Below are 12,714 nucleotides of genomic sequence, written 5' to 3'. Positions count from 1 at the left end.
AAAGTGGTGTTTTGTTGTATGACTGTGTCTTTAATTCATATAATTGATTTCAGGTTATTTTCCATTCTTTTCCATTAGAGAGTCTGTTGGAAAATACGTTCTTTTGCTTATATATCCATGGTGTCTTTTCGTTAGGAAAAAGTCCCAAAAGTAGGGGTTTTTTTGGTTGGTTGGTTGGTACTAAGGATTGAATCCAGGGGCACTGAGCTACGTTCCAGCCCTTTTTATTTTTACTTACTTACTTACTTACTTATTTATTGTTGCAGTTGGACACAATACCTTTATTTTATTTATTTATTTATTTATTTTTATGTGGTGCTGAATTTTGAACTCACATGTGCTAGGCAAGTGCTCTGCCACTGAGCCACAACCTCAGCAGCCCTTTTTATTCCTATTTGGAGACAGGGTCTTGTTAAGTTACTGAGGGTTTTGTTAAGGTGCTGAGGCTGGCCTTGAACTTGAGATCCTCTTGCCTCAACCTCTCAAATTGTTGGAATTATAGGTGGGCACTTTTGTGCCTGGCTTAGAAGTAGAATTATTTTTACATTAGAATGTACTCTCACACACACCTCTCTCTCTCTCTCTCTCTCTCTCTCAATTTATTTATACACACACACACACACACAAACTAAATTACCTTCCAATAACATCATACTAGTCTGTACTCTTGTGAACCCATGAGAGATAGCTTTTTTCTATACTCTTGTCAAAACTAGATAGTATCAACTTTTTGTCTTTTTCATCCCAGGCAGTTAAAAGGTAACATTTTATTATTTTAATTTACATTTTATTAATTAGGGAGTATAGGCCTTTATTTATTTTGAGAACTTTTTTGTTTTCATCCTTGTGCTTTGGGTTGTATTTCTTTAAATTTTTTTTTTTTTAGAGAGAGAGAGAATTTTTTAATATTTATTTTTTAGTTTTCGGCAGACACAACATCTTTGTATGTGGTGCTGAGGATCGAACCTGGGCCGCACGCGTGCCAGGCGAGCGCGCTACTGCTTGAGCCACATCCCCAACCCTCTTTAAAATTTTTTGAAAATTTTTTTAGTTGTAGATGGACACAATATCTTTGCTTTATTTATTTATTTTTTTATGTGGTACTGATAATCTAACCCAGTGCCTCACGCATGTGAGGCAAGCACTCAACCACTGAGTTACAATCCCAGCCCTTGTATTTCTTTATTGACAAGGTATCTTTGTCTATATGAAGTTTTCTTTTTTTAAATTTTATGTTATTAAATTTATAGTCTTTTACGGAACCTTGTTTTTGTGGTTAAGTCTTTAGTGACATGAAATTTTATGTGTGTGTGTATGTGTGTGTGTATGATGAGAGGTAAAGTCCCAACTTCTTTTCTACAAAATGAATAATCAGTTGTTTAGTGGCATTTACTTAATAAGCGAGATCTTAATTTTTCTCCCTCTACGAAATGCAAAATCCCCTTTTTATATCTACGTTCCTTTTTGGATTCTCTGTTTTACCCAGTAAAACTATATTGCTACTCAGCTTTTTAATTGAAATGACAGTGAATTTATAGGAATTTGGAAGAGGTTGACATTGTTACAGTATTTACCTTTAGTTCCAGTGCAAGGGTAGCTCTTAATTTATTTAGATCATCCTTGTCTTTCAGTAACATTTTTAAATAAAGGCCTTGCATTTGCTTTATTTATTTTACTTCTGCATATTTGACAATATTTTTTTTTCTTTTTAGTTGTTGATAGACCTTTATTTTATTTATTTATATGTGGTGCTGAGGATCGAACCCAGTGCCCCACACATGTCAGGCAAGTGCGCTACCACTGAGCCACAGCCACAGCCCCATATTTTTTTTCTTTTAGAGAGATTTCTCTCCCATTATATTTTCCAGTCTGCTATTACTAGGATATAGGCAAGATAGTGAGTTTTGCATGTTTATTTTCATCTGGCCATCTTTCTAAGCTGTGTTAGTTCTAGTAGTTTTTTATTTGAATCTTTTAATTTTAATAGTTTAGTAAGTATCCCTTACCAACATTTATATCTGTGTTTCTTTTTCTGTCTTGTACAAATGTCTAGGACTTCATAGTAATGTTGGGGAATAGGAGGAAGGGTTGACATTTTTGTTTTGTTACCAACTTTAATGTGAATGCTTTTACCTTTAATTTTGATATTTGATATTAGTTTCTCTTAAACTTTTTTTGTAAGTTAAGGAAGGTGATTTCTATTTCTGCTAGTTTATATCAGAAATGAATGTTGAGCTTTATTATTGAATATGTCTATCTAGATAGACACTTATTCTAAGTGTTGAGCAGTTTTAGGATTAAACCCTACTTGTGCATTCTTCTTGTACATTATCATTTAATCAATAATGTTTTATTTATAAGTTTTACTTCTGTATTCATAAATCAAGTTATTCTCTAGTAATGTTTTTCCATGAGGTGTCTTTGTATGTTTATAGCTAACTTTTAAAAGTAAACTTGAAATTTGCTGCCCTTTTCTATGCCTCAGAAGAGTTTTAATAATACGTGAATCATCTATTCCTTGATGATTTAAAAAAATTCACTTATGAATCCATCTGGGTGTGTTAATCCTTGGTAATTTTATTGGTGGGCTTGGGGCAGGGAGTTTTGGGAACTTTTACACACCTATCTGTGTTGATTGACATTTTTAGGTTTTATACCACTTTTACAACAAAACTGTACAATATAATGCACCCATAAGTATGTGGGGAAAAAAGATTCAATATCACTTTTTTTTTATATTTTTAATTTATTTTTTCATTTTTATGTGGTGCTGAGGATTGAATCCAGGGCCTCGCCCATGCTAGGCGAGAGCTCTACTGCTGAGCCATAATCCCAGCCCTCAATATCACTTTTAAGTCCATTTATTTTCCTAGAAAATTATTCATTTAATCTAACTTTAAAAATTAATTGATAACAAGTACATGTGGTTGTTTATTATCTTTTAAATCTTTTCTATCTTTAATCTTCCCACATTCCCAAAGTTTGTTTTCTCTTTTTTCTACTCTTTTTCAGACTTATCAGAGAGACATATCTATTTTAGTTATTTTTGGGAGCTGAATAATTGATGTATCAGTTCTATAATTTTTATGTTTTGTTTTGCTTTTGGATACATTAATTCTGCTAATTTCTTCATGGAATTTATTTTATTGTATATTTGTTAGTTTTTGGACTATTAGGTGCCTATGTTTTCTTAATATTTTTTGAAATTGCAGTCAGGACAGATTAATTATGAAAATTTATAAAGTGTCAAGGTTATGAAGCAGGAAAAGAAAGTATTCATTTTCCACTTTTACTCATTTCCTTTCAGGTTTGTTTAATATGTATTTCCAAGTCTAATTTGATACATAATAATTTCCTTTGCTTTTATGAATTAGCATTGTAAACATTTCCTCTGTCATTAAAAATGATACTTCCTAGTCTTTTGTAATGATTGTAGAATAAACTTCCTTATCTGACAAAACATTTAATCACATCTCTAATTTCCTAAGACATTCCTCTCATATTTGGCACTAATGGTGTGTCTAGGTTTCTACAATTATAAATTATGTTACGAAGAATATCTTTGTAGTTGCATCTTTTGGCAGTATTTCAGATTATTTCCTAGGATAGATTGCTGGAAATAGGTCAAAGAATATTTTTAAGATCCTAGAAACACATTGCCAAATTACTTTCCAGAAAATTACACCAGTTTAACATTCTCAATCAATAATATTTTTTTTTTCACTGCCACATCCTCACTGACACTGAGGGTTATAATTTTCTTTAATCTTCGGGGATTAGCCCTGTAAACTATGTGGCATTCCAGGAAGTCAGAAGTTAAGTGTGAAAATTCATCTGCATGTGACTAGTTTACAGCATGTTTGCAGCTTATCTGGCTTTCAAAACACTGCCTAGCATGTTCTCAGACCATCTCAGGAATGCAAAAATACTTCTGAAATAAATATCCCAAACCAAGTACAAATGACTTTTGGATTTTTCTTACTTATCTTTCCCTCCATAGTAGATTGTTTAGCTAATGAATCTGGGTGTGTATATCAAAGAGTTACCAGTGGGCATCAAAACAAACAGCCCATACTAAGCTTACAAAAAGGGGATTCTAGCCTGTCATTCACAACCCTGGAGTGAGTCTTGGGTCTTCAATGACTGTCTCCCTGAAACAGTCAGTCTAACTGAGTTCAGAGTTCTGAGTTGAAAAGGCTTCTTAGATTGCAGTACAGTCATCCATCAATGTCCAAGGGTAATTGGTTTCAGGATGACCTCGAATATCAAAATCTGAGGATGCTCCAGTCTCTTATATTAAAATGACCTAGTATTTGCATAGAACCTACATATAACCTTTCATATACCTTAAATCATCTCTAGATTACTTAGAATACCTAATGCAGTGTAAAGATTATATAAATAGTTGTTATACTGTAATTTTTGGAATAATAACAAGAACAAAATGTATACATTTTCAGTACAGAAGCAATTTTTCCCCCATCCACAGTAAGTTGAGCCTAGATTCAGAACCCTTGGATACAGAGGGATGACTTATATATGATCTGAAATATACCTATCTCACCCCCAGAAAGTAAGCATCTTCATTTGGGAGCAACTCTGGAGATCTCATTGATTCCCATCATTAACTAGATATATGAGTTTAGACAACTAACATCTTTTCTATGCTTCTTTACATTTCAGTTTTTATATCTGTAAAACAGACTGATTATACCAAGGATTTTAGAGATCCTCTCCAACTTTAAACTTGTGTAATTTTGGCCAGGCATGGTGGTGCACACCTGTAATCTCAGCAACCCAGGAATCTGAGACAGGAGGATCACAAGTTCAAAGCCTGCCTTAGCAACTTAGCAAGGTCCTAAGCAACTTAGATAGACCCTGTCTCAAGATAAAAAATAAAAATGGCTGGGGAATGTGACTTAGTGGCAAAGTGCCCCTGGGTTCAATCCTCAGTTTAAGTATAGTTTTATAAAACTTTATGGAGATGCATTTAGAGTCTATGATATCATTAAAATTATTTATGAGAACATAAAATCATCCCCTAAATGCCCAATTATGAATAAGGCTTGTCCATCTTGGTGAAATAGGATGAAATGTTCTACATTATTATACAGTGGGAAATGACTTGTAAATCATTTTTCTAGAGTTAACTCAGGCCTTAAATAAATTTTGAGAGGAGTTATTATCTATACTTAATTATTCTTAAGGAAACCCAGGACATTGGGGGCTCTTGCTAATCCTTTTAAAATAGCAACATAGTTCTTATGGGATTCACTGTTTTTCACTTTCAAATGTTTTTTTCTGGTGCCACTGTCAAAAATTATGAAATATTAGTTAGCCCCATTCTGACATTTCTTGGTTTCATTACAGCAGGAAACCTGGTACTTAGCATGTAATTATTTTGTCTTTTAAAGAAAGTTGACATTCTGTTTATCAAAAACTGAATTTGTACAATTCAGTTTCTGAAGTTTCCTGTATTTTGAGATTCCCAAGCTGCTTGAAAGCAAAACCCCTCCTAGGGATTTTAAGAGAGACACCATGTGAAATATTCATAGGAAGACACTATGATCTCCTGTTTCCATGCAGGGTTGGGGCGTCAGACACGTCACATTCGTGGACAATGCCAAGATCTCCTACTCCAATCCTGTGAGGCAGCCTCTCTATGAATTCGAAGATTGCCTAGGTGGAGGTAAACCAAAGGCTTTAGCTGCAGCTGACCGGCTCCAGAAAATATTCCCCGGAGTGGTACGTTGATGCTTTTTGAGACCATCACAGGTTTTTTCCTTCCATCTATAAATGTTTAAAAATCTTGGGGAATGAATACCTATGGTATCAGTTACAGAGAAACAGACACATGTCACTCCCTGACAGGCACTCATCATGTGACCAAGACTGTTACCTCATCTTTGAGCTAGAGATTAAAAAATACAGCAAGACTGGGCATAGTGATGCATGCCTATAAGCCCAGTGACTCTGGAGGCTGAAGCAGGAGGATTGCATGTTCGAGGATAGCCTCAGCAATTTAGTGAGGCTCTAAGCAACTTACAAAACCCTGTCTCAGAATAAAAAATAAAGGGGCCTGGGCATGTAGCTCAGTGGTAAAGCACTTGCCAAGTATATGTGAAGCCCCAAGTTCAATCTCCTATATTACAAAACAGAACAAAACAAAGACCTCTCATATATTCTGGTGAAAATGAAATGAAAAGTATATGAATGAATGTTTTGTAAGTTGTAAAGCATTGTGTAAATTTAATTTGAGTAATTTAGAAGTATGTATATTTTTATATCCTGTGCAGTTCTAAAGGGAATTTATGGTGGTCCCGATGTAGCATATTGTTTTTTTCCTATCACCAGACCTTCTTTGATAGTCACTAAGTATAGGTTTATGAAGTTAAATTGAATGCAAGTCTGTGGAGGACAAAAATTGGGTAAGAAGTTGGATTTTCTTTTTTCTAGCTGCTGCTTATTTTTGAGCTACATCATTGGCTTTAGAAACATTAGATAATGAGAGATGTCATTCACCTCATTTGATTCACAATCTTGAGCTTTTTTTTTTTTCTTTTTTTGAGGTCATCTAGCTAAGATTCTACATCTTTTTTAATATTTATTCTTTTTTTGTAGTTGTACACAATAACTTTATTTATTTATTTTTTTATGTGGTGCTGAGGATCAATCCCAAGGCCTTGTACGTGTAAGGCGAGTGCTGTACCGCTGAGCCATAACCCCAGTCCCAAGATTATACATCTTAATGCTTAATCAGTTTATCTGACAGGAGTCAGATTAGGTGTCTTCCAAGCATCTACTTTTACTTAAGATGCCAGAAAGGCTCCCAGCCCTCACCAAAAAAACAAAAACAAAACAAAAAAACCTGTCTTTCCAAAGTTTCTCCATTTAATTGCTCAGTATTGATTCGTCTGTTTCAGAAGTCTTTGCTCTAGAAGTCATGTTGATTGTTTTGTTCATTTCACCAGTATTCCTGAGGAATCATTTATTGGGTTTAATTCAACAGTATTGATTGAGTACCCACTGTGTACCCAGCCATGTGCTAGATGCCGAAATAAATAAAATAAGTCACAACCCTGTCCTTGAGGAGGGATAGTAGGTAGGTCTCTGCTGTCACAGTATTACATATCACACAATCCTAACATCTCATTTAACAACATTTATTTCCTACTCATGATTGTGCAGGTTGTTTATGGTTCTGTTGCTAGACTAGGTTGAATTCAGGACTTTTAGTCAGCTTCTGGTCTGAAGTGTGTGGCATTATTTCAAAATGGAGGCTAACAGATTCAGAAAGTCAAGAATCATATGTTTTCTCTTATACTTAGAAGCTAGAAAGAAAAAAAATTTAAGAAGGGACCTCATGAAAACAGAAAGGATATCAGTAGAATTGAAGAAGCAAGATAGGAGGAGGTAGAAGTGGAGAAAAAAGGGAGGAACTGGGAATGAAATTGATCAAATTATGTTACGTGCATGTACAAATATACCACAACAAATCCCACTGTTACATGTGATCATAATGCACTAGTTAAAACAGTAGAGGCTAAAGAGCCACAGTCACCTCAGTCCTGCTGTTCTTATAGTAGAAATAGAAGCCTAAAAGAATTTGCAGTCATCATACCTCCTATAGGCTCAGCTGCATGGCACAGTGCAGGGCCTTTCCTTTCCAGTGCCTAAGCAAGGCTCAGGGTCAAGCCCAGTCAATGGGTTAGTCAGTAGACTCTGCCTTCTCCATGGGAGGTCCTGAAAGTCATGTGGCAAAGGGCTTGGACATGAAATTCTACTAGGGGGAGTAAGGGCGTAGTTGGGAAGAATGATCCAGTCTATCACTGGGGAGGTATTAGGTACTCCCCTCAGGGACCATGGAGACTTGGCTTCGAATCTGAGTTCTGCCACTTGTAAGTTGCCTGAGTTTTGCTTACCTAAATTCTAGCCATTATCTATGAGCCCATGCAATTCCCTGTTTATTTGTTTAGTTACTCTGATACTCATTCATTAGGTGTTTATTTAAGGCTTACCTTGTGCAGGGATAAGAGAAAAGATGGACATTTCTCACCCCACCCCCTCAGCCCCACAGGGAGTTTATGATAGTTTAGTGGTGGGGAGGGGAATGGTCATTAATAAATAATTTCACAAATATGTACAATATTTTTTAGTTGCAGATGGACACAATACCTTTATTTTATTTATTTTCATGTAGTGCTAAGGATCAAACCTAGTGCCTCACATATGCTAAATGAGCACTCTACCACTGAGTCACAATCCCAGCCCCACAGATAGTTATAATTGTCATAAGTGTATGTATGATTCAAGAGCTCAGTTGCCAGGAGCGTGTGTGGCAGGTTGGCCTGAGCTAGATTAGGGGCTGAGGGTGGAATCAGGGAATCAGATCCTGAAGGGTGAGTGGGAGTAGGCTAAATTAAAGTAGCAGAGCTGTCTGTGAAAAAATCTAAGGCAGGAAAGAGTGTGATGCTTTTGAGGACCGAAAGAAAGCCGGGGTGGCTGAAGCTTAGATGTCAAAGAAGATAAAGGGAGGCTGAGGCAGAAGCAAATGCCAGATTATGCTGGGCCTTAGAGATCAAGTCCAACTTTTCTTGGGAAAATCAGCACACCGAGCAACCAAGCCTCTTTCTTAGCACTTACATTATGTTATCCTGTTTTCCCTGTTGCATTAAGGTGAGGCCAGGGTCCAAGCTTCCAAAACTTTTATTTGGTGCCTTATAAATAATAACTCATCTGAGTATTTGTATAATTTATCAACTTTGTGAAAAATTCTTATGAAACTGTATAACTTATTAGTTAACCATAAAGATTTTCTTCTTATGCTTGATTTAACGTAGCTTTTTTCATCCAATATATCTTTATCGATCACCTTTCTTACACCAAGCCATGGAGAAAAGACCAGGCCTCCCTGACCAAAGCTTGGCCCTGTCTTCATAGAGCTTATATTCTAGTTGATCACATATATGCTGAATAATTAATTTTTAAAATTATAATGAAAATAGTAAGTATTAAGGAGGATAAGTAGTTAATCTGAGTTAATGAAATACAGAAGAGTGGGCCCTGTACAGGTTTGCTAGGCTAGAGAATGCTTTCTTCAGGCAGTGCCATGTGTCCTGACCTCTGAAGGAATTAATTAAAAGAACAGTTTGAGAGAGGTAGGCGAGAAGCAGAAAGTGGTGGGAGAGGCCAGAGGTCTAGAAGGGCATTCCAGGCAAGAGAAGTGGACTTTTGAAGTTAGCAGATGTATGAAATGCAGACTTCTCAGGCAATCTAATCACCTGGAAATGGTAGAAATCCTGGTTCTATTAATGCAGGATTGCCTCACTTGTTCAATTATTGCAAAATTCTAATCTTGGAACTTGAAGCCTAGTAACATTTGACTTGGAAAAAAAAAGTAGTGGGTGATAGGTCTTTTTTAATTTTAATTTTGACATAATACACTCACAGGAAGGTGCAGTGATACTGTCCTAGGAGGTTGTAAGCACCCATCCCCCAGCCACCCTTGGGTGACAGACCTAGGTGACAGGGTGATGTCAGTGGATGGCTAACTTGGAGAACCTTGAATATATTCTCCCCTAGAACTAGAAAGTCTGACTTTTACTTTTTGCGCTAAAATATCTTTGGCCCAAACTAACCATTTTCTGACCCCAGACCCTCAAGTAACTCAAAGGCCAGATCTTAAGAGCCTCTTTATTTTTTTTTCTGCGTGTGATTCCTTGAGTAATCTCTCTCTCTCTCTCTCTTTTTTTTTTTTAGTACTGGGGATTGAACTCAGAAGCACTCAACCATTAAGCCACATCCAGCCCTATTTTGTATTTTATTTAGAGACAGGGTCACTGAGTTGCTTAGCACCTCTCTGTTACTCAGGCTGGCTTTGAATTTGCGATCCTCCTGTCTCAGCCTCCCAAGCCACTGGGTTTATAGGCATGCACCACCATGCCTGGCCAAGTAATCCCTTTTCTTTGACTCTCTGATGTAGGTGTCTCATTGAACTTTTCAGGGGGTCTTTAAAATGCTATATAAAATTACATTAAAAGAGCTGCTCTACTGCAGATGCTTGTGCCTAATCCTGAGGTTAATTGGATAAGAAAACAACCTTTTATAAATCAAATTATTATTTGATGTCACCATTTTTTAAAGGTGAAACAATAAAATGTAGGCTTTAGGAGCAGACAGAGGGGTTTTTTTTGGTTTTGTTTTGTTTTTTGGGTGGGAGGTGAAAAACAGGGTCTTACACATGCTAGGCTACTACTACTGAGATACACCCTCAGCCCCACACTTGAGGTTTGAAAACCAGCTCTGGATAACTGCTTCTCATCCTGATAATGACTTGCTTTCTCACCTTAAATAATGTGCTCCCGGGCAAAGTATGTGAACAGCGAATGACTCTTTTTAGACAATAGGCTGTGGAAGATCGTGGGTCCCCACAGAAGGAAATCAAGAACATTTGTCCCAGTTCATCGTCTAGTGGTACTTTCTGTTCAGTGCCAAGCCTGAGGTACCCAAGAAGATAATTCTGTTCTTGCTGAGCTGGTGAAGCAGTGGCAGATAGAAGTACAGAGAAGAAGGTCCAGAAAACTGCCTCACCTTCTTCAGCAGCACCTTGAGCCTTTTTTTTTTTTTTTTTAAGCTGCATAAACTTAGGTACCCCTCTGAGATGCTGAGAAGGAAACATCACCAGGGGGCTGTGAACTAGTAGAGATTACAGAGGTCACACAGGGTCAAAAGTCACAGGACCCCAATTATAAGAGTACAAAGACCTCATTGAATATTCTGAGCCTGCAAGTGACAACCCAGAAGGAACATAGAACTAAAGCTAAAACTGTGAAGCTTCTAGAGAAAAGCTCAGTGGTCTTGTGATAGTCAGATATTTCTTAGAACCCAGTAAAGCAGGCTATAAATGAAAAAAAAAATTGTTAACTTGGGTTTTGTCAAAATTTAAACTTCTGTTTTTCAACAGACCCCAATTAGAGAATGAAATAACTAGCCAAACTGAGAGTACATATTTGGCAAACAACTTCTACCTAGAATACATGAACAATTACCACTCTATGATAAAATTCAAACCAGCCTTTTTTTTTAAGGGACAAAAGGCTTGGAGAGGTACTTACTTCACAGTGAAGATCTATGAATGGCCAGTGAACACATGAAAATGCTCAGTATCAATAGTCACCAGGGAAATATAAAATAGGATCATGAAGACATATTATTGTAGAGGTTAGGGATGTAGCTCAGTGATGAACATGAGGTCCTGGTTTCAATCCCCAACACCTGTGTGAATGCGAGGGCGCGCGCACACACACACACACACACACAAAAGAAAAGCTGTATCATTATAAACCACTAAAATGATTAAAATTAAGAAGACTTGACAGTGTTAAATGTCAGGCTGTGGAGCAACCAGACACTCTATACTTTCTGGTAAAACAGCCACAAGAAATTCAACATGCACACCTAACAATTACAGTTTCACTTTTTGATAATTTACCTAAGAGAAAGAACATACGTGCACTGAAATACTTATACAGAAATGCCCTTTACAGCTTTATTCATAATAGCCCAAATCAGGAAATAACCAAGCCAGCAAGTAGAGAATGAATGAAAAAATATGGTACAGTTATACAACAAAAAGGAATGTAATATTGATACTTAACGCTTCATTATGTTGCATGGACAAAGCCAAACATAAGTGAGTATATTTTTAGGATATCATTTATTTCAGATTCTAGAATAGGCAAAACTCAGCTGTCTTTGTTTAGTCATAATGTTGGTAGTTGATATTGGATAAGGAGGGGCACAGGAGAGCATTCCAGGGTTATCGAAGTGTTCCACGTCCTGACAGGTGTATGCAGTGATTACTCTTCAATTTGTCAAAATATGTTGAACTGTCCTTGTGAAATATGGGTATTTCACTTTATATAAATTATACCTCACCCTTGTTATACTTTTGAATCATCTGGGGAGTTTTAGAAAATAATGATGTCTACATCTACTCTCAAAGATTCCAATTTTAACAGTCTGGAGAAAAGCCTGTGATTGGGGGTTTTTAGAACCCTCATAAGTTATTATGTGCAGCAAAGATGGAAAACCACTGTATTGAAACTTGCTGAATTAAGTTTGTTGAACCTCTGGAGTATGGACCTAAGGAATGGGTTGCTTTGTCAGCTTACTAGCTGAAATTTCAGCCAGTAAAAGTTTATTTCGATTAGTGAAGTTTATATGGCTAAGGATCAGTTATTCAGAAGGTCAGAATGGGTATTGTGTAATTATGTGCCAATCTTGGTGTCATTAAACCTATGCAATAGCTTTTTGGATCACACTCCCACCATTTAACATGCTTTGTCAGTTGTAATATGCCATTAAGTTATTATTGTTATTAGCACTGTAGGTGTTGCTTTCATAATATTTTATTATAGTAATTGGTACAAGGTAAATGCGTGATATCTCATGTTCATAATGAGGTCTTGGTCTTTATGGCAATCTCTTTTTTTAAATGGACTTGTTTGGGAATCTTTTTTTGAAGCTCTTGCTTCCTAGAATCCTTTCCTGCTTTGCTTGGAACTCCCTACCCCCTATCTTTTTGGAATCATTGCTGCCCCTCTCTTTAATTCCAGAGATTAGGCTTCAAGTTGAAGACAAGGAATAAATATCTTCAATCTATAAAATAGATTTTCCTTTGTAAAAAGACCTACTTGCTTTGCCCCTGAACTG

At 36.5% G+C, this 12,714-nt stretch overlaps 1 protein-coding gene across 3 annotated transcripts in view; it reads left to right on the top strand.

The window, feature by feature from the left end:
* Positions 1-12,714, top strand: part of Atg7 (autophagy related 7) — a 239,086-nt gene that overhangs the window by 60,540 nt on the left and 165,832 nt on the right. For all 3 annotated transcript variants that reach the window (XM_046425736.2, XM_058572945.1, XM_046425737.2), the window contains exon 12: positions 5,587-5,745. In XM_046425736.2, the coding sequence (XP_046281692.1) occupies positions 5,587-5,745 (159 nt within the window). The remainder of the gene's footprint in view (positions 1-5,586; positions 5,746-12,714) is intronic.

The sequence above is a fragment of the Marmota monax genome, unplaced genomic scaffold, assembly GCF_021218885.2.
Source record: "Marmota monax isolate L192 unplaced genomic scaffold, Marmota_monax_Labrador192_F-V1.1 WCK01_AAM20220418_F8-fsc00028, whole genome shotgun sequence".
Lineage (NCBI taxonomy): Eukaryota > Metazoa > Chordata > Mammalia > Rodentia > Sciuridae > Marmota > Marmota monax.
This window is presented reverse-complemented; position numbering and strand designations above follow the sequence as displayed.